Source organism: Vespula pensylvanica, chromosome 3 (genome assembly GCF_014466175.1).
Source record: "Vespula pensylvanica isolate Volc-1 chromosome 3, ASM1446617v1, whole genome shotgun sequence".
In the NCBI taxonomy this organism is placed as follows: domain Eukaryota; kingdom Metazoa; phylum Arthropoda; class Insecta; order Hymenoptera; family Vespidae; genus Vespula; species Vespula pensylvanica.
Window position 1 is genome coordinate 4,471,924 of NC_057687.1, and position 22,144 is coordinate 4,494,067.

General features: G+C 29.9%; 3 protein-coding genes across 5 annotated transcripts; 1 reads left to right on the forward strand and 2 right to left on the reverse strand.

Moving 5' to 3' along the window:
• The first annotated feature begins 428 nt into the window (after positions 1 to 428).
• Positions 429 to 8,004, forward strand: LOC122627966 (protein yellow-like). Its single transcript, XM_043809673.1, has 6 exons — positions 429 to 630; positions 2,508 to 2,691; positions 6,119 to 6,246; positions 6,362 to 6,661; positions 6,732 to 6,981; positions 7,048 to 8,004. Exons 2-6 carry the CDS (start codon positions 2,520 to 2,522, stop codon positions 7,986 to 7,988), a joined length of 1,791 nt encoding a protein of 596 aa, XP_043665608.1. The 5' UTR covers positions 429 to 630; positions 2,508 to 2,519; the 3' UTR covers positions 7,989 to 8,004.
• Positions 6,457 to 14,024, reverse strand: LOC122627963. Of its 2 annotated transcripts, XM_043809667.1 has the most exons (6): positions 13,665 to 14,024; positions 13,378 to 13,501; positions 13,055 to 13,303; positions 11,711 to 12,937; positions 11,006 to 11,360; positions 6,457 to 10,945 (listed from the first exon to the last, which is right to left on the reverse strand). In XM_043809667.1, exons 1-6 carry the CDS (start codon positions 13,737 to 13,739, stop codon positions 8,293 to 8,295), a joined length of 4,683 nt encoding a protein of 1,560 aa, XP_043665602.1. In that variant the 5' UTR covers positions 13,740 to 14,024; the 3' UTR covers positions 6,457 to 8,292. The 2 variants fall into 2 exon arrangements, 1 of the variants encoding a protein (XP_043665602.1); XR_006326954.1 differs by having other exon boundaries at positions 6,457 to 6,813; positions 6,895 to 10,945; positions 13,055 to 14,024.
• A 119-nt stretch (positions 14,025 to 14,143) lies between these two features.
• Positions 14,144 to 21,995, reverse strand: LOC122627965 (eukaryotic translation initiation factor 2 subunit 3, Y-linked-like). Of its 2 annotated transcripts, XM_043809672.1 has the most exons (9): positions 21,792 to 21,962; positions 21,162 to 21,225; positions 20,839 to 20,949; positions 16,339 to 16,572; positions 16,091 to 16,249; positions 15,653 to 15,882; positions 15,370 to 15,514; positions 14,601 to 14,770; positions 14,144 to 14,509 (listed from the first exon to the last, which is right to left on the reverse strand). In XM_043809672.1, the coding sequence occupies exons 1-9, from the start codon at positions 21,861 to 21,863 to the stop codon at positions 14,273 to 14,275; spliced, it is 1,422 nt and encodes a 473-aa protein (XP_043665607.1). In that variant the 5' UTR covers positions 21,864 to 21,962; the 3' UTR covers positions 14,144 to 14,272. The 2 variants fall into 2 exon arrangements, with proteins under 2 accessions (XP_043665607.1, XP_043665606.1); XM_043809671.1 differs by lacking the exons at positions 14,144 to 14,509; positions 14,601 to 14,770; positions 15,370 to 15,514; ... (1 more) ...; positions 16,091 to 16,249; positions 16,339 to 16,572 and adding an exon at positions 17,345 to 19,599 and having other exon boundaries at positions 21,792 to 21,995.
• Between the last annotated feature and the right edge of the window lie 149 nt (positions 21,996 to 22,144).

The following is a 22,144-nucleotide window of genomic DNA, read 5'->3' on the forward strand; positions in this document are numbered from 1 at the left end:
TGCCACTTGAGAGTAGAAGATTGATTTGCATTCCACAATGCGGATTCATTCATTGCTATGCTTTGAACTTTCGAATGAGTTATATCATAAGTTTACTTCTAACATGATCGTCAGCAATCGAAAATAATATTTTTTATAATTACTAACAATGTGATTACCAACAATCCTTCTTTTTTTTTTTGTCGTATATATAAAAACGTACAATACTTTTTAATCCTTTTATAGTGAAAGCGTTTCTCGGTTACGTTCCGATAATATTAATGAAGAGTAAAAAGTTTTTAAACGTACGTTTCACATAGATATGCAAATTCATTCAGTATTCACCAGGAGTACGATCGTTTTATTTTCTACTCTCATTAGAAAGAGCGATGATAATGATAATGATGATGGTGATGCTGATGATGATGACGATAGGCACACCCAAATGATTACAAAAAAGAGTAACGTTATTGCGCAACCAAAATTCGAATGCGAGAAATATACATTAACGAAATATCTTTATGTAAATCACTTCGTTATTATACTGATTGATCGATGAGCTGTTAAAAAAAGGACCAACTGAGCTATATAAGTTCTCGACGATATACTAAACGCCTCAGTTCGATATTTTGAACCTGCCGATTGAATTTCGTACGTACAAGTAGTGAAGTATTGAAGAAATTTAACATTTTTTCATTTTAATATAACTAATAATTCTACTGATTGTTAGTGCATAATTTTTTATTTTTGAAGATGATTTATCTATTAATTTTTTTTTAATAAAATAAAAACTACTTTTCCATGGAAACGAAATTATAATTTTTATATGAATAAATGAGAAATCGAATGGATAGATTTTTAGATATCGGAAAATCATTTTTTCCATATATTTATGTACATAAATTGATCAGTATAGATCATAAATGTGTATCGAATAGTCAATCAATGTTATATAAAAACAAGAATAACAATTATCTCTGTAATAAAATGAATAATTCATGAAAGAATACCGGAAAATCGCTTAATACGTTCATCAGTTTTTTCGTTCCGTAGTAAAATTTAATTTACTTAGAAATTTTTCTTTACAACAATCATGTTAATGTAAATGAAAAAAGAGTAAAAGTATTTCATTTTGAAAGGCCGTGAGGAACAATGGTGATCGGGATATGTTTTCTGAGTAAGTCAGCCTGTGATTTTACGATGATATTTAAGACGGCTGGTTGGTCAGTCGATTGCCAATCGGGAGAAGTGGTCCTTTGCTATAAGTTAGAGGCAAATCTTCGAGCAGTGTACACAAGTGATGTGGTGATAAATAAAATGAAATAATAAAAAATTTATGAATTTATGCAAAGTGTTACGTACGTGCTTCGTGGATGTGAAATTGACAATAAATCGACAATTTATTAGTATTAATAAAAGTTCTGCAACCAATTATGTGACATACGCGTTTCTTATTAAAAAAAAAAATAATAATAATAATAATAATAATAACAATAATAATAAATGTCTTTTCTTTTTAATAAAAAAAATTTCTTTGTATAAGAAATTCAATTTATTTAAAAAAAAAAAATTGAAAATGCTTTAGTATCAGTGATTTAGAACAATTTAATAGATAATTAAAATTTTGATAGATTGATCGATTTAATTATGAATCTTGACAATATTTGAAAAGTAAAAGAAAGAAAATTTTGTTGTCAATTAAAACTGTAACCCTACGTCTTTTCTTGTTCTTTTCTTTTCATGCTCTGTTTGTGAGAAAGAAATAATCTGCATCTGTGCTGTAACAGTTTGAACGAAGTACAAAGCGGATCTAATTGGAATGATCTATTTTGTGATGTTAATCAGTACTGGCATAATACAGCTACAGACAGTGTAACCCGTGACTGAAAGTGAGCTTTCAGAGGATTGAAACGTCCATTGAATTGTTTTAAATCGGGAAAGTGAATATCTTGTTTAAAATCTCGTCGCGTGTTTCGCTTCAATAGCAACTAGACGGGAGATTGATCATTGATCAATCTTTCGACAAGTCAAGTACATTCGCATGAAATCAGAATTAAATCGGTCAATTAAGTACGATAACACATTGATATTTAACAATAACGATTATAATCTAAAACGATAGTGAAAGTATTAAATCGGTATAAGTTCGATTGAGAAATCGATCAAGAATTTTTTATTCGGTGAAAAAAATCGTCATTTACTAGATACAAATAATCCACAGAAAGAAATTATCTGCTTTGATTATTGGTATGAAGTAATATTTGTTCTTTTTTTCTTTTCCTTTTTATGGGTAGCAGATTGGTCGTTGCATGTGACGCAAGGAATGTCGATTTTTTCGACCAGAGTTGTTGGAAAATATGAAAGAAAACTGCTTGTTAATAGTTTTGTTATAATTCTCAGAAGATATCTATTCGATTCTACAATATTATATATTCGATTTTTTTACATATCAACAATTTTAAACAATTTGACTGTGAACGTAAATTAATTTTCTTTTCCTATCTTTTTTTTTTCTCTTCTTTTTACAGAAATATGCAACGATGAGAAGAAAGAAAAGAGTCGACTCTCGGCCAATGCAATCCAACAACTATTTTTATAGCTCTCCCAATTATTTCTTTGACTATAAGAAACCATTCACGTGGACTAATCATGTGGTACATTACCAGCAACATGAACTCGCAAATCGAAAGATCGAAGAACGTAACGAAAACCGTAAGTTTTATTTGTTAAATCCATCAATATTATAATTACAACTTTCGTTAAATATAAAAAAGAGAAAAGAGAAAAGAGTAATACTGAAAAGCATATACTTTGATCAGAATAATCAACGATCTACTTAATTTGCTTACCTCGAGAATTTCAAATGAAATCTAACGAATTTCTTAAAAAGAATGGTTGGATAAAACAAACGTTCTATTCTTTCTCGGTATACTATAATCTGAAATCTGTAACCTGAAACTTAATCTTAAACTCAAGTTTCAATTTCTCGCAACGAATTTATTAGACTCGTAACGAAAGTTTAAACGGAAAGTAATAGACGTTTCTAGTCATTGAGAGAATTCTAGTGAAACATCACGACGATCTTCTCTTTCTATTTTGCAATATCATAACGTGTTTACTCGTCTAAATCGTATAGCCGAAGTAAAATCACGTTACTTTCACTAATAACCACCAAGAAATATGCATATTTAAACAAATTTCGATATATATTATTTTTTCCTGTGTAAATGAAGTTAATTATTATAATATATAATATAATTAATTATATGTAATATATAATATTATATAGAATATAATAAATTAATATATAATATAATGAATTAATCGTAAAATAAAGAAAAATAAAAAAATGTTCTAAATTATTAAATGGTGTTAAATTACGAAAGGGAAAAAGAAAAAAAAAGAAAACGAAAAGAATTCCAAGGCGTGCACATAACTCATTTCTTTTGACCATAACAGTAAACCTTTGTAGAACAAAATAATTTTCGGTACAGCGAGTATGCGTGAACGTTCGCGATTATCGTTTGAGTGATCATTAAGTCTACGGAACAATGAGATGAAACCTTCGTTAGTTCCTTTCAAAGACGCAACCGAGATTTTCCTTTAAGTATGAGATGCTACGTATTACTATTAAATTAATATACGAGTTTCACCGAGAAGAGTTTGAAGTTGATGGTAAAAACGATTCTTGTAGGCCCGCTATCTCCTCGTAAAAAACTTAATAACTTTACTCACTCCTGTTGAAAACCGGAATGTTTTAAGGATGATTATGCAACACTATGATGCCTTGCCTTTCTCTGAAATGTAATGATCTCTCTCTCTCTCTCTCTCTCTCTCTCTCTCTCTCTCTCTCTCTCTCTCTCTCTCTCTCTCTCTCTGTCTTTTTTCACACATGTAAATTCGTAAAAAATCTTATTGCAAAAAATTCAAAAAGCACATCTAAAGAAAAATTAACAATGACTTCGTTCTTTTAAGAATAATTATGTAACAATAAGATTCTTTGCCTTTCTTTGAAATGTAGCGTATTTTGTTTTTCGTATATGTAAATTCATAACAAATTTTATTGCAAAAAAGACCGAGGAGCATGAAAGAAAACATCTCGATCGCAATAATATCGATCGAAGTTATTACAAAAAAAGAAATTATTGATATTTAAATCTCGATGTTCAATCGATGGAACTTGGAGAAAAGAAAGAAACAAATAAAAACTACTTGACATTTCTTTCTCTCGATATCTTCTGCGAACGCGAATGGTGACCTATACAGTAACGATCCGCACTACTATGATCCGGATCAGTTTGCTACAACGAAAGGGAAAGTTCCTGGCGTAAAAAATGCACCGTATCTCATCGACAATAGGACAGATATCTAAGTCGGTGACACGATCCGAGTCAACATCTTGCTAGCATTAACTAACAATAGTCATAAGATATACATATTGATTACGCTTCTGACTAGATTAGACTACTCTTTATTTATAATCTTGTCAAGTTTAAGAATTAAATAAATTAATAAGTCGATTAAGTTTTATTGATATTAGGATAATTAAGGCTATTAAGATAATTAAGAACCTGTTAGTTGTACTATTAATATCACGCATTATTTTGATTAAAACATTATATCCTAACTTTAATTCGTATAGTAACAAATAGTATATAAAAAGAAAACATATATATATATATATATGTGTGTGTGCATACATCTATTTTACATTCATAGAAAATTGTGATAAATCTATGGAAAATGTATTTGATAAAGATATAATGAATCTTCTTCGTTCGAGTTCTGTAAAAATTGATTATCTTTTATCTGTTACTATAATACTATAATACGTGTGTGAGAAACGAAGACTTCGAAAGGAATTTCTATTGATCGAGAGGATGGTGCGACCTTTTCTCTTAAGAAGTATCACGAACTTCCAACTCCCTTGAATTCACATCACTGACCTATAAGATATCGTCCTTCTCCATGAAGACACGAACGAAGATGCTAAGAAAAATGAGGGAGAACATCTTCAAAGAGAAGGGATTAGCCATTCTCTCTCCTTTCGTAGTAACGAGGTACACTTACGAACTGGATAGTGAATATGGCAGTCAGGAATCATCCATGGTCCCATCTCGAACGATACCGCGTGTACTACTTGTTGATTTTCTCTCATCGCGAAAGTCTTAATCGAGCTTGATCAAAAACGAACGTCATATTCGTCGTTTTACGTTTTCTCCGAAATTAATCGATTTCATTCTGACAACAAAATCGAAAGTCATCGAGTTCCTTTCAAAGTGTTCCTTTGAGATTAACATCGTTCACTTTCGTTAATTAACTTTCTAATTAATCTGTGATATGATTCGTCCCATCGTTCTTATCATAATCGGCTTATCCTGATCATTGATTTATCGACATTATTGTTATTTATTATACAATACTTGTTACTCGTGTTTAAGGTAAGTAAGCTAAAAGCATTCGAAGCTTAAAGAATTAATCATTATGATTTATAATATATGAGGAAAAAAAATGTATAATACGTTCGTATACTTTTGACATGAATGAAACATCGATCTAACGTACAAATCAATTTGCATATAAATTTTGTTTACTAGGTGTGTATATCCTTTCAAAGACTCGTTCTAAGAAACGAAAACGGAAGCGAGATTGCTTCGGTTGTGTTTTCACGACAAAGAACAGACATACGAATTACAACATATCGTTGATCATGTTTTTCAACATTTACCTTATCGATGATCATTGAGTAATGTTAATAGTATTACGTATATAAATGTATATGTTCTCTCTACTCCCTCTCTGTGATTTTTTTTATGATATACATCTCCATTAACGGAACACGAATGGCGAAGTTCCGATCGATCCATTTTTCAACTTGCGAAATTTTGCTCCGAGCGAGGAGACATTTCATGTAGTTACATAACTTTCATTATGCTTCGAACGTATAAGTCGATTTTAACGATTTGGCAAGATATCTCGAATTCGTTACGTGTTCAAAAAAAAAAAAAAAGAAGAACGAAACAAAATGAACAATCGAGAAAATTGGGTCATATAGTGATCTACTTTGATCATTTGACAACGATGAAAGTATTTCGAACGTGAACTTCGTATTAATTTTTTCTTGAATTTCTCTTTATAGGTATGGCCAACGTAATGCCATGGCTTCTCTCGATGTCTCTTCTTGGTCTCCAACAATTCGCAGCTCATCCTGGCATTGCACCGATTTCCCGAGAACTTGAAGCACCGATTTTTCCTCTTCGTGACCCGGTACAAATCCAAATATTTCGCGTATCGATCGATAACGATAATCTTGAAATTATTAAAACAATATATAATCGTACGTTTCACATATGCTGATTTATCTATATACTACACTCATCAGTCAGCAGGTAATCCGGTATCGCACGAAAAATTATCAACTCCAACTTCGTGCGACTCTTATGGGAATTCGTTGGAAAATAAATTAGCAGGGACAACTGAAAGAAATAATATTCTTTATGGCTCGACCCCGATTACAGCAGGTCGATTTTTCCAGTCAAATAATCGCGATTACGCGAGAAACATAGGCGATGTCTTTAAGAACAATGCCCATTCGATAAATCAACTTGAGTTTCATGGATTTAATTATGATCTCAATCACGAGCCAGTTGAAGACGAGTATGTTGGACCAGCGATGAGTTTGGTAAATATTCGATTATCTCTTCGTAAACAATTTCCGATCTTCCTTATCGATCTTGCTAATTTTAATTCAGGTTTACGCTTGGTCGACCGTAGACTTTGAGTTTAATAATATCGAAGAACGAGATCAAGCTATATTCGATGGTGATTACATAGCTGAAAATAATTTACCATTAGGATTAGAAATACATCAAAACAGAGTCTTCATTACTCTTCCAAAATGGAAAGAAGGAATACCAGTGACGCTGGCAACTGTTCCAAGATATTCCAAAACAAAGAGTCCAAAATTGAAGCCATATCCTGATTGGGATTGGAATATGTCTGGTTAGTTGGAACCTGGACAAATCGTATTTATCGAAATAATTTTCTAATACTTTTTTATACTTTCAGGTAAATGCGATGATCTTACATCAGTGTTTAGAATACAAGTAGACGAATGTGATCGTCTTTGGGTTTTGGATTCTGGAGTGACAAATATCGCGAGAAAACCGACGCAAAGTTGTCCACCAGCACTCTACATATTCGATCTTCGAACTGATAAATTGATTAAGAAATATACTTTACCGCAGGAGCAAGTGAAACAAGATTCTTTGTTTACGAATATAGTAGTTGATATAAGAGATGGAGATTGCGGTGGCGCAATAGCATATCTTTCAGACGTCTGGAGATTCGGTTTAATCGTTTATGACTTTTACAAGGATTCATCCTTCAGATTCGAACATCATTTATTCTTTCCTGATCCTTTGGCTGCGAAGTACGAACTCCATGGTATAAAATTCCAATGGACTGACGGAATCTTTGGCATTGCATTAAGTCCTATCGATATTCACGACGATAGGACCCTGTTTTTTCATCCCATGTCGAGTTTCAGAGAGTTTGCAGTCTCCACGTCTGTCCTTCGAGACAAGAGAATGGTCGATCATAATACCGATAAATTTATACCGATTGGAAGACCAAGAGCCAAGGATTATGGTCATTCGTCTGGTTCCGTTGTCGACAGAAACGGTGTAATGTTCTTCAACATGGTCACTCGGGACTCTGTATGGTGTTGGGATACGAGAAAGGAATATATACCCGAGAATTTAGGTGTAATAGGTACCAGTAACATCTCGTTGGTCTTTCCTAACGACATTAAAGTCGATCATGAAGAAGAGCAAAGCGTTTGGATGATCTCCAATAGGTTACCGATGTATCTTTATGAAAATTTAGATAGCAGCAAGATCAATTTTAGAATCTTCAAGGCACACGTTAAGGATGCTGTTAAAGACACTATTTGTGATCCTGATCACGTGGTGCCTGATTATGGTCAGGGTTATGATGAAACTTGTTGAATGTCGTAAGAAATTAACTTGAAGTTTTGAGTAGTTAAAGTAAAACGATCGAACGAATTTAGCTTATGTAGAATAATTATTAAGATGATGAAAATATTTTATTAACAAAAGGATGGTAAAAGAAAGTATTCAATGTCCATAGATCGATAAGTAATATCAATTACGAGATAATAAAAGAACGAAAGCTGTAATAATTATTTATAAAAGCGATTCAATCAATCATTATTTTTTTGTGAATATATAAAAACGTACATTTTTTATTAAAGCAATGAAGATCCTCAAATTTGTATCCTTTGACAAATTATCAAGAAAAATCTTCCATCGAGCTGTTTTCTTCAAAAGATATTGCGTTTTCAGATTCAACAGTAGTTTTAGTATACATCGTATCAAAACTATCTCTTATACTTGAAACTTGCAAATTTGTACTTTTTATCGAAGCTTGATCATCCTCTTCAACTTCATCGATGATCACATCGGTTCTTTCTTGGTTTTTAGGTTCAACGACAAACTCTGTTATATTTACCGAATTTGAAGAAGCAACCATGTCAGATTTTTCAGATAAAAATTCGTCAGAAAAATCGTTCTTAAGCATGTCCGAATGCAGTTCGTACGGTCTGTAAGCATATATAGAATTATGTAAATCCGACATAAAGAAGTATGATCCCAGAATTTCTATGTAAAAAGCTAAGAGAAAACTGAAGAAAGCTATTATCATTTCCAAGGAAAGTTGATCGGAATCTTTGAACGTCTCACAGCCAAGGGAATTTATTTCTGGATCAACGTTATCCATTGTCTTTGTTTCACTCAATGCAATAGTAATTTCACTGTCATATTGAACAACTTCGTTTATAGGTAGACTATCGGTTGAAGTCGATCTTGAATCTAAAGACAAGTCCTCGTCTTCCATCACCAAAATACAAAGATCAAAGTTCCTATCAATTTCCATAGAATCACATGAACTTTGTAGAATATCTTCGAGATTATTAACTTCGTCTTCGACTTCTTGAACGTTTGGAAGCGTCAATGCGTCTCCAAGAAAAATATCCATTTCATTATTAGAACGAAGAACAAATTCGTCGACGGTCGATGGCAAACGATAAATATTAGAAAAATTTTCGAAGAAGGACGTGGATTGTTCGTCATTGATAGATCGAGAATCACGTGGAAATGTTCGAATGATAATCTCAGGTTTATGAGAGAAAGCAGCATGGACCAGACTGGCTGTGACGTCATCGACGATATCTCTCTGCTGGTTACCACAAAGATCGGACGATTCGAAATTCATTCCTTGTAAATTTTTATTAGTTAATAGAATACCACGAGGACGTAAACTCCAATGAATGTTTCTTGCGATGTCCATCATGTGTAGAGACATATTTCTACGTCTAACTGGAGGATGATTTCGATCATCGATCGGTTCGACTACATTTTCACTTTTTGTAAGAGATGAAAATGAGATGGAATTTGTCAAGGAAAAAGATGAATTATCTTTTTCAACATTTAACATGTCGATCTTAAATTTCTCGATCTCTTCAATTTCAGATTCTTTTGGTGTATCTATCATTTTTCTTTCTTCTTTTCCTTCTTCTTCAATTACTTTTTTATTTTCTGTAGATTCAATGAAATCTTTTAAATCGGACGAAATAGGAGGCATATCTTTTTCAGAAATAATAGATTCCCTCAAATTAGAAGTCTTAAAATTTTGATTTGAACCGAAATCCGAAGTGGTTGATAAATATTGATAAGACGAAGGTAATCCAAAGGGAATACTTATGTCTTCTTTCCCAATATTTCTATCAAGTTCAAGGCTATCAATTATCTTTTGATTGTTTCTTAAAGAAAGATTCAGTTTCATAGTATCTTGATTAGATTTGCTATGTTTCATATACACCTGACTATCCCTTATTGCCAGAATTCTTCTCAACTCTTGCTTGAACCAATCACTACCATGACGATTCAAAAGATTCAACATGATTGCAGCATCTTTATTTCGTATATCGGGTAATTGAGAAGACGACGATTCGTTTTCAAGAAAATAAAAATTTTCCTTCTCCTTTATTAATTCTTCGTTATTAATTTTACTAGAATATTCGAAGAAAGAATCAGTTGTATTGTGTATTTCAATTTCGTTGTATGAATCAAAGTGATTTTGATGTTTATTAAATTCATATGAATCAATCTCGTGTCTTCTTTGTATTTGTCTGTAATTGTTTTTCACTTTAGAACAAGACATTACTTGCGTCGACCAAGATCTGGTATTATCTATGAAGGAATATAGCATATTAGTTTTTTGTTGTTTCTTTTTTTCCATCTCTCGTTTGTCTTCCATCAAAGTGATCTCGTTGTAAGCTCTCAAAGCTTTCATTTCTAAAAGTTCTCTTTCTTTAGAAGATGTCATACGTTTTCTTTTCTTCTTCAATGATATGTTACGTCTCGATTGATCAAAGTATTCGGGATGTTTACAACTATCGAACGAATTCTTGACGATCTTATTTTTAATATTCGTTAATCTATGAAGTGATTCATTTTGAATTTCTTTAAGATATGCAGATGGTTTTTCTAAAAAACTCGAATTTTCGCATTCTGAAGAATCTGCTACCTGTGACATGGCAAAGATACTCCAATTTTTACAATAACATGGTCCAATTTCTAAATTATCTTCGTAGCTTTCGTCGTTTTTAATTAAATTCTTAGTATCTAATAATTGATTTAAATTAATGTTTGTCGCAAACTTTGAAGATTCATTGTCCATATAATTGGCATCTACATTGTGATCATTATTTTTATTACTCCTTTTATTATGGTATATATAATCGTCCAAACTTTCTGTAGTTTGAGTACTAATTCTATTGCGGCTATTAGTATTACTATTTACATTTAAATTACTCCAGATACTTTCATAAATGTTAAATGGATCATTACTTTTGTATTCTCCTTTTGGTTCGACACTCGTGTATCTAAAATGACAATACTTCAATGAAATATTGTTACTTAAATACAAACGTTAGAAAAAATACCTATGTTTTGTAATTAACTCTCGATCGAAATTCTGCAATTTGCCTTCGATAAATTCTGTCTTGTTAGAAATCTTAGGATTATTTACAGATTTGTATTCCACACCAGTGTAACACGCAATTTGTTTTGGTATTTTAAATAATAATTCTGCGTTTTTATTATTCCATATCATCATTTTTCCTCGATCAAATAAATTCTTCGAATCCGAAGGTTTAAACAACATATCTTTGTATATATCATTCGTGTTTTCAACAAATTTTTCGTTAAATCGTAATTGAGGATCAAAAAATTCATCGAATAGCAATTCATTGCCATAGAAATTAGTTATATTATATTTTTGATAGAACGTTGGACAACCTATCGTAGAAAATACGCTAGTGCTAGGAAGAACATGAGATCGATTGTTGAAAATATAATTGTAATTTCTTGTCATTTCTAAATGAAACGTTTTCAATGTTTTTTTCTGCTACAGGATCTATTTTTTCTAAATTAGGTTCCTCTATAAAAATAATCTTGTGTGTGTGTGTGTGTGTGTGTGTGTATACATATGAAATGTGTATAAAGTGTGTGTGTGTGTGTGCATACATAAATATATAATAATTATAATATATATAATGATATATATATAATTATATATATATATATATATAAATATGTATTTAATTATTCTAATTTTATCATTCACGATACGCATGAAATATTCTTACTTAAGATAGAATTATTTTCCAATTCTCTATTAGTGAAATCTTTTGCATTAGTCATTTGGCTTCGTGAAAAATTAATCTTTGTATCTTCTTCTTGATCAATATTCGTAATCGTTGCATCGTTTTCGGGTAATTTTCTGATGTCTATGTCATCCAAGGAAATAATACTCTCCTCTGGAATTTTATTATCATTTATTAAAACATCAATTTCGCGATTAGATGTACAATAAACTTCATTTAAACGTTTATTTCTTTTATTTAAAAGGCAAGGATAATTAGAATTAGAAAGGATAATTTGCTCCTTGAAAGGACATTCCATCAATTGTCTGTCCCCTACGAGAGGAAAGCATGGTCTACACTCTACTTTCTCTCTCGTTAATGGACATGCTTTTTTCTTTTTTTTCTTCTTAATAAATTCTAACTTTGTTTCTTCATTTTCATCGATACGATCTAGCACAAAAGCTGTTATGGATTCCTTAGTTTGTGTCAATTCTACTTCTTCATCGATCAATTCATTTTTTACTTCAACTGAAACATCTTCGATCTTCTCATTGATCTTCTGGTCTTTAGAAGCTTCAGTTCGTTTTAAAATTGCATCACCTTTTCGTTTCATATCTCTGAACTTCTCAACGCGATTATCATTTTTACGAAATATAGGCATGTCAGTTTTTGCCATCAAGTAATCAATGATAGATGAATCTCTCATCCTGTTATCTTTTGTCACATCGTTTTTTCCTATCTCCTTCTTTTTTGCATATTCTTCTTGAATCTTATTAATTATAGCACTCTCTAAAATCCTTTTGCGAACTCTAGCACGTGCATTGATTATATCAACATCAGTTAAGCCCAAAAGCTTCATACATTTCTCAACAGGTATCAAATTATTATTATGAATTATCTGAGAAATGACTTCTTCCGTGTCATCGGATTCGAAGCTGCTGATAGTCGTTAAAGTTGTCAACGATCTAGATGTTCTACTTTCATTGAAATCGTTGAAAATCGAACGATAAAAAGCATCGTTCAGATTAGGTAAACTCATACAACGTCTTTCCGAGTACAAACCATATGCTGAGTCCTTGCTAGATAATTCCATGCTACTACGATCCGAGAAGAGATTATATGCGATGGAATATTTTGCTTGCAAAGCTTTTCTTATCTTTCTAATTCTTTCTATTTTTTTCAACTCTATATAAGAACATGCGATTGCATACCATACGTATGCAGAATTGGCTGTAAATGTTATTATTGTTTGTTTAAGTAGATAAATTTTATAAAAAATTAAATTTGTAAGAAATAAAGTTTGTAAATAATTTATGAGTACGAATCTATATCACGTATCGAGCTTACTTAATGAAAGAAGTTCAACGAGAACAAATTCGATCATTCGAAATGAAGAAAATCTTTCTCTACCCCATAACCATATGAATATCGTAATAACGATCGATTTTAGTATGAGATTTTGAAAGAAACTCAGGATCAGCCACGGCAGAAGTAAATTTGGTCGACTCCATGTTAAAATTGGATAGAAATTGATCATGTATAAAAATGTGTAAACATAAGCGGCTATCTTCCTTGTGATAACGATCCATGTTAGGACTAATTGTAATGAGGAATAATAATGTGTAAAATATCATTCAACATATATAGAACATATTTTTCTCGGTACTAACTTGTCTTTATCCAATACTCAAAATCTGTAGAGAAAAAGAAATACTGTTGAGTCAATGACAGATTCCAAATCTTTTCAATTTGTTGAGACCAGTCGAAAGGATGCCATTCCAACGTGCTGTTGAGCTTCGGAATATTATCATCTCGTTACTTACTTTAACGATTTAAGAAATATTATTATTTTATGATTTTTTTTTTTTCCGTTGCATGACCGATACTTTATCGTTATACTTGGAATATTTTAAATACAGAAAGAAACTATGTCCAATAATTATTTCGGAAATCTTACCAAACCTAATAGAGTCATTACTAATAATTCAGTCTGAAAGGATATTCCTATGTAATGTCCAATGAATCTTGGCATTCTGCACTTAAAATTTCAAAAGACATTAAATTCTCTTGAATGAATGATATTACCAAAAACAAATCATCATATTGCTTTAATTTCTTGAAATTTTAAATATTAAGATAATTAAAAGTATTCGATGAAAAGGAAAATTTAAACGATATTCATAGTTTCGATACAATCCGTCAATCGATATAATCATACGCTTGAACACAGCGTACATGGCTGTTTCAATTTAATCATTTGTAGCGATTTATAGCTAATATTATAATCGACACAATACGTGCTTTTATTTTCTTCGTACTTTTCACAATTATTTAATGATCATCGAGATATGATTTTAAAACAAAAATTCACACTGGAAGATTAAATGTAAGTGAAATAAAAAAAAAAAGAAAACAACGAAACACAAATAAAACGCGTAAGATAAATGGCATGATTTATTACAAATATTGCTTACAACTATATAAACCCAGAAGGCTTAAGTTATAAGACTGTTATTAATTTACTTAAATTTTTGTCGTTGTCCTCTCTTTGCGACGTTAAAGAAATTACTTTCCATCGAGGACAGGTTCTATCGTTTGTCCTCCACAAATCTGACCCCAACCAATTAAACGCCAATGTTTCTCGACACGACGCGACAATGCAATCTTTTCGTCGATTTCTGTACATACCGGACTCGTCAAACTTATTTTAGCTAAATCAGCACGAGTAGCTAAAACTCGACCACCAGTACTAAGAGAACCAATGTTCACTAGCAATACTTCATTTCTAGATAATTTTGGTACCTATAAAAAAAATTATATAAGATCTCAAATGATGGAAATTATAAATCGTGAAAAAAAAATAATAATAATAATAACGTAATAAAAATCTTACTCTCGCTCCTTTCTTATCACCCTCCGTTCTTACACCCAACAAACGTTTCAAAAGATAGTACGATATTTCAAGTTCAATGAATATTTTAGGTAACGCCCCGACAGCTCCTAAAATTTGTCCGACTAAACGATCAGCTCTGCACAAAGTTGGTTCGATTTTCGTTCCAACACCTTGAAGAATTATAGATCATTGTACTAAATTGATATCGCTAAGCTCTTATATAAATCTGTATATAAATTAAAACTGTTTTAAAATAGAACTGCATTTTAATAAAACTGCATATAAATCTACAGATATCGTTTTAAAAAGTTTCATTTTCCGTGACCTCACAGATGTAATTCAAGGAATCTTAGGAGTCATAAGAATTGAAAATTTAATTTTTCCTTTCTTTTTTTTTGTTTTTGCAATTGAAAATGCGGTCATAGAAAGAAAAACTAAGAGGATATATTATTGGAATTGATAATTATAAGAACGACATCTAATTACTTATTAAAATGTATAGAACTAAAAGTGACCTTTTCAATTCTGGTTGTACATTTAGAATCGCAACATGTATGTCTTTCTTATTATTCTCATTTCGTTTAATTTCTCTTCGATCCTAAGATTTCTTATATCACTTCTGCGCAATCTTTCTGCTTTAAAAAGGTACATTAACATTTTATCTTATCTTGGAATCACAGGAAATGCAATCTTGAATGTAATGTACTAGGAGTATTACAAAAGGCGCTCTTTATTAAGTAATAGATGATTAATATAATCATTAACTTACCTATCAGACCACCAGGAACTGCAAATTGTAGCTCGTTCTGTTCGGCAAATAGCGAGACGATACGTGAAAATATAGGACGACACGTTAATTTCCCTTCGCTATCTTTAGAAACTAATCCAGGTCGGACTTCGATTTCCATGCCAACCTGTAGCAACATAAAATTTATTAAGAATTATTTATTAGAAAATTCGAAGATAGAAATAATGATAAATTTAATAAGAAAAACAGAAACTATTAGAGATTTAAATAAAAAAAGAGAATATCAAAATATTATGAAAAATACCTTCAATACACCTCTTAATATACTGCCACCTGCCACTCCACCTTTGAGATCGTCCACTTCGCAACCAGGTTTATTAACGTCGAACGATCGGATAACGATCAATCGTGGTTCTGACGTAAAATCTCTAAGTGGGACCGGAATTTTTTTTGTTATGTACTCGCACAACACTTCAATGTTATATTTCAGTTGAGCAGAAATTGGAATAACAGGAGCTCCTTCTGCTACAGTACCTAATTTATTTAATATAATAAATTATTAATATAATAAATTATTTAATAAAAAGTAATTATATAAATAATTGTCTCAAAAATAATTGATGACAAACTATTATCAAAATCTTTTTTATTTTATATATGTTTATTTTATTTATTTATTTATTTATTTATTTATTTATTTATTTATTTATTAATATTAATTATTATGACTATGTAATGTTACCTTGAACAAATTTCAATATCTGTTCGTACTGTTCTTTCGCCTGAGCTTCCTTCACTAAATCAATTTTATTTTGCAAAATGATTATGTGCTTTAACTTCATGATTTCGATCGCAGCTAAATGTTCGGAGGTTTGTGGTTGTGGACACGATTCATTGCCAGCTATGTCGAATAAGAGAAATTATTTCAACGTTAAAGAAATTGATTACAATTTCGAAAGAATAATTTTATTAAAAGTTTATCAATGATACCAATTAAAAGCAATGCAGCATCCATAACGGCAGCTCCGTTAAGCATAGTTGCCATAAGAATATCGTGTCCAGGACAATCTACGAAGGACACATGTCGAACCAATTGAAATCGTCCAGGACAAACTGGACGTAAGCAAGGAAAGGAATCATCTTTACTAGATCCTCCTGATATGTAACAAGCCGGCCTTGGACATTTTTCATTATCACACTTATAAATTTTTGCATTCGCATACCCTATAACATAAAATGAAAATTCAAAAAAATTCGATAATGAAATTTTTATCTGATCAAACGTAAAGGAACAATTTGTATTTTACGTGATCACGTAAAATGCAAAATAAAAAAAGGAGAGATAAAGGAAACGCGATAAAGATTCCTTCATATTTATTACTCGACATAAAAATAATATAAACAATAAAAAAAAAAAAAGAAAAATAAAAATATGTATATACAAACCTACATACATACATATATACATGCATGCATACACATACGTACCATACATACGTGCGTACACACATACATATGTATATATAGATACACACACACACACACACACACACACACATATACATATATATACATATGTAACGACAAATATTAAGTTTATACAGAATTATAAAAAAAAATATATATATATATATTCTGAACAATACTTTTACATATCTCTAAAGTATTATCTATAATTCAATCTCTTTGAGAGATTGTTTATACTTTTAACTCAAAACAGAGTAACACAATTACGTATCATGAAAAAAATGATAAAATATTGTTTTACATATTTTCTTTTTTACACTTACGTCCTAAATATTTCTATGTTCTAACTTCTATATCTAATCTATAATTTTATATCTAACTTCTATGATAATTAATTGCAAAAAATTGATTCATTGTATCAATTCAAATAAAACAATAAAATCGTAATATTACATGCAATAGATATAGTTTTCATTAGAATTGAATTTCTCTACAAATACTATTGTTAATATGTTAAATACAGTCATGGTTTGAATCCTTTCTATTTATTGATATAACTTTTTTTACAAGATATAATGCGAAAACAATATAAAATGTTACTTTTACTCTGCATATTGGTATTCCAAAGTGGAATATATCGTCATGTACCATCATCATTTCTCTTTTCGATTTCTTTTACTTCTAATAACAATCAGATCTTTATTGATGTTTTAAAAACACCAATTTATCGTATAAAAAATACAACAATAATAAATACGCATTTTCTCTTTCTATTATTATCATTTCTTATGCATCATATTCTAACGTCTTTAAGATATCGTAAAGTTATGCAACATTAAATTGTCAATTATTTATGTATTCGATGAAATAAATGCATTATTACATTCGCGAGATACCTAACGATGAATGTATTTTTTTTTAATGATTTAAATACAAAAATAACTTAACTTATCGAAATACTAATTAATCAATAACATTCAATACATGATGAAATCTTGGTGAAATGAATAAACTATCGATTTAAATTATAGATACACTATGATGTAATCTTCATGATTTTGGACGAAGATATTCTTTTTAAAAGTATTTCTTGTAATATTTTTTAAAATAAATATTTTCTACAATTCTTAGCACCACACTTGCATAACACTTTATTGGTGATGATTCTCGAGTCCTTGATATCGTTCTGCATCACGCGCGTTGTTTTCAAAGGTTGAAACATATAATCAAATGTAATTTCCTCGTTCTTTTCGATATCTCTCGTGGCGAATAAGGCAAGTTTCGGAAGATTAGGATCGAGACAATTGATCCAAACACCGTAAACCGCCAAGTTAGGATCACAGGAATGATTGATGAAATGTGATATGTTACCATATACAGCTGCATCAACCGTATACAGACATTGATCGTCGGTTTCGTTATAGTCCAGATCAAAAAGATATGTTCTACCTGCAGCATCATATTCTTTACCACGTTTATCAGCTTCCTCGCTGGAGATTACTTCACCTACGTATTGTGTTACAAAGGAACCCTTTTTGATATTTTGCAATGTTTTTACACCCCAACCCCTACCGTCGTTGGTTTTAAAAATACAAAACTTTATATAGGCACCACGTTGAATAACACGATTTGGACACGTCGAATCACATTTACATTGTTTGTTACATTCGTATATCGGTGTACCTGGTTTAACGCGAATTTTCCCCGTCGAAGTATACGGGAAAATACTATCGCTTTGTACTGAACAACATTTCGTATTAGAACTACAATTAACACAGTCACAACCAATCGGAGGATCTTCGGGTATCACTACTTCCTCGCCTGGAAGATAATCTTCTATGTAAAAAAAATCTTCTGGAGGACCTTCAAGATCCATGAGATTTTCTACAAATATCGATGGCTTCCCTTTACTAATACTATTCATCTCGTTTTCCCAATCTTTTAATAAGTCTAATTGTTCCCTTCTTAAGTCGTACAACATATACCGCAAAATATTTGTTTTAATATTTGCCATCTCTTTATCTTTTCTTACATGATTAAGTTTCAAAAAATTGTTTATAGTAGTGTAAAAAGTATTTTCATCGATTACAGCGCGATCAATCGACTGTCTTTTTTGCCGGATTTTATTTAAAAATTCGTAAACGTCTTGCTCCGTTGGATAAAATTCAATTTTTTTTTTTAATTTTTCGAATAACTTAGTCCTGCTCGTCTCGAACTCTTTCAAAATTTCATCGCAATTTGTCAGATTCTTCAATGGTTCCCACGTATTATAATCGTTGGACCAATCTTTCCACTTGATCAAATACGACGTTACACCATTTATTTTTTTCTTATTTAGGATTTTCTCCACTTCCCAAACGTCCTTTTTAGATGTTATCTTTAATTTGACGTTATTATAATGCGAACTACTGTATTTAATATCTTCCAAAACGATTCGTAGTTCTTTCAATTTAAATTTTGCGACATCATACTTCAATGAAGTGTCAATGATACTGTTACATCTTGTGTTCCTTTTGTAATGTACATTATTTGGCGAATCAAATTTTCCCATATTTTGACGATTTACATTGATTCTACTAGATCTCCTTTCTTCTCTATTTGAATTTTCGTGTAAATTGGCACTATCTTCACTGTTGTCTGGATAAAAACTGGTTTTCTCATCAACTTTTGGCTGCTTCAAACGCTGTTGGACACTTACAGGCGAAAGTGATCTTTTTTCAGATGTAGAAGACGTTTCACCAGGAATATCTGCATGTTCCATATTGCCTCTCTCTACCGGATGCTCTGTAATGCCAAACATTTAAACGACGTCATTCACTCCGAACTAATGTTCGATACTGTGTATAATTGTGTGATTGTTCTTAAACATCACCATAATCTCTAATCATCACTTTAATCCTCTTCAATCTTCTATACATTAGGAAATTATAATGTTTTAGTGCATTTTAATTGAATTTTATGTGTATTCTTATATTGTAATTATTTCAACTTAATGAATATATTATTATTACTTTACACACAAAAGTATTATTTTTTATTAAAGTAATATTTCAGATAATATTTTTGTTTAATAGTGTAAAAAAGAATATCAATATCAATTTCATTTGTAATCTTTATTTTCATTTCGTAAAAATTAATTTAGTTATAAAAATTATTACCTATAAATATTATATAATATAACATATGTATAGGCTTAATGTATACTTAAAATCCATATGAAATTCGCCCATGATTTTTCTAAATAAATAAACGAAAATTATTTCCAAATGTTTAAGAGAAAGAATTTGTATAAAAAAGAAGTTTCATTAATTAGGCTGCAATTACAACTACTTCATTATTATTACATTAATTATTATTACAGAATTTTTACTAGATAATTTACTTGAAACATTTAGTTTTGTTATTTACAATCACATAATATATACATTTATATAAATATATATATATATTATATATATATATATACACACACACACCCAATTTGTACTTACTTATATAATTCTAAACAATTTATTATCTGCACACTTAAGTATTATTATAGGATCATTAAAATTTTCACTTACCTTATATTCCTTCAATTCAATCATTATTCACACTTTCAATCACTTTCAATCACAATAAAGAATTATATTATTTATGAATTGTTATATTCATTACCAGATAACTACATTTATAGTAATTACTACTGAACAATTTGTTTTATGAAACATAGGTACATATATTCTAAGAAACTTTTAAAAAGTTCATTGTATTGGAAATAAAGGAGAAATATTGTATATTATCAAAAATGAATTTTTCATCCCTTTCTTTATTAACCGCAAAACTTGCACTAAATGCAAGTACATTTATAATAATTAAAGAATAATATTGTTATAATATTAAAATATTACTTTACAAAACCCTACTATATTATCAACATATTTTGAAAAATAAGTAACTTTCAGAAATTTAATATTATAAACGACAGAATGTTAAATAAATAACAATCTAAAATAGGTAAAATTTTAACTAAGCTGTACTCACCAAGTTTAATTGTGATATTTCTTTCCAATTCATTTTTAAAGCGTACAGTTTGCACACCTGAGATTGCCTTAACAATTGTAGATTTTCCATGCGCTACATGACCAATGGTACCTTCAAAAAATTATAAAAATAAATAATTAATTATAATACCATAGAAATATTCAATAATTTTATAAAATAATATTACAATAATTTACTAAAAAAATTTAATAAAATATATATCATTCATAAAAATAAATATCTTTTCATTTAAGTTTTAATATCTTATTACTTTATTTAGATATAGTTTAGATAATATTTCAGCTTTGTTATAATATATTTACCAATATTTATTGTAGCTTGCCTGCTAATGACTTCACGAGATAAGGCAGTTAATGTACTGACATCCTAAAATATAAATGAAAGAACTGATTAAAATATATAACAAAGTAAAACGTTATTAATATAAATAAAATATTAAATGTGATAGTATAATAATAATAATGATAATATAATAATAATAATGATAATATAATAATAATGATAATAATAATAATATAATAATAATAATAATAATAATAATAATAATAATAATAATAATAATAATAATAATAATAATAATAATAATAAAATAACAATGTAGTATCTAACAATATAATATAAACATAGTACTATAAAACTGAACATAGACAATATGTTTTGAGTACACAACAGAAGTAATGAATTATTTTATATAAAAATGAAAATTTTTCTTGGAAAAATATTTATATTTCTAATGATTTCGTAATTTAAGATTAATGAAAAAAGCATACATTAACAACTTTTAAGAAAAGGACATAATAATAATCTAACGTAATTTATACACTATGTATCAAGTACCAAGCATTAAAAAGTGAGGTTAAATTGAATTCAATGTATGTATGTATGAATAACTATTATAAATTCGTAAAGTTTATAAATATAGTTTTACTTACTAGTTTTGAAAGATCTTGTTTATATAAATTGGGTTGACCAGTTGTCACACCTAGCCCTTCTTCGCCTCCCATAATTGTTAATTCTACTAAATATATATTAAGTCGTCCACGCGAGATTCACTGTAAAAGAAATCGAGAAATCGTTACGCCCCGCTTAAAACGAAGTATTGAAAGGAATCAACTTGAATGTATTCACATCCATATAACTAGTTACTAACCGGAAATCAAATGATATATTGATATAAGATACTAAATATCTTTGATCGATTAATTTCAAAATCTTTTAAAAATAATATAAATATATCTTGATAATAGATCGATAAATTTAATAATAAACTACTTAACCATCATAA

Coding starts and splice junctions, on each gene's coding strand:
- LOC122627966 (XM_043809673.1), top strand. CDS start 2,520: ATGAGAAGAAAGAAAAGAGTCGACTCTCGGCCAATGCAATCCAACAAC. Junction 2,692..6,118: donor CGAAGAACGTAACGAAAACC/GTAAGTTTTATT, acceptor TTCTCTTTATAG/GTATGGCCAACGTAATGCCA. Junction 6,982..7,047: donor TTGGGATTGGAATATGTCTG/GTTAGTTGGAAC, acceptor TTATACTTTCAG/GTAAATGCGATGATCTTACA.
- LOC122627965 (XM_043809671.1), bottom strand. CDS start 21,863: ATGGGAGGCGAAGAAGGGCTAGGTGTGACAACTGGTCAACCCAATTTA. Junction 20,950..21,161: donor GCAAGCTACAATAAATATTG/GTAAATATATTA, acceptor AATTTTTTGAAG/GTACCATTGGTCATGTAGCG. Junction 19,600..20,838: donor AAATATCACAATTAAACTTG/GTGAGTACAGCT, acceptor TTGGCATTACAG/AGCATCCGGTAGAGAGAGGC.
- LOC122627963 (XM_043809667.1), bottom strand. CDS start 13,739: ATGCCAAGATTCATTGGACATTACATAGGAATATCCTTTCAGACTGAA. Junction 11,361..11,710: donor GGAAAATAATTCTATCTTAA/GTAAGAATATTT, acceptor TTTCTACGATAG/GTTGTCCAACGTTCTATCAA. Junction 10,946..11,005: donor GAGTTAATTACAAAACATAG/GTATTTTTTCTA, acceptor TTGTCATTTTAG/ATACACGAGTGTCGAACCAA.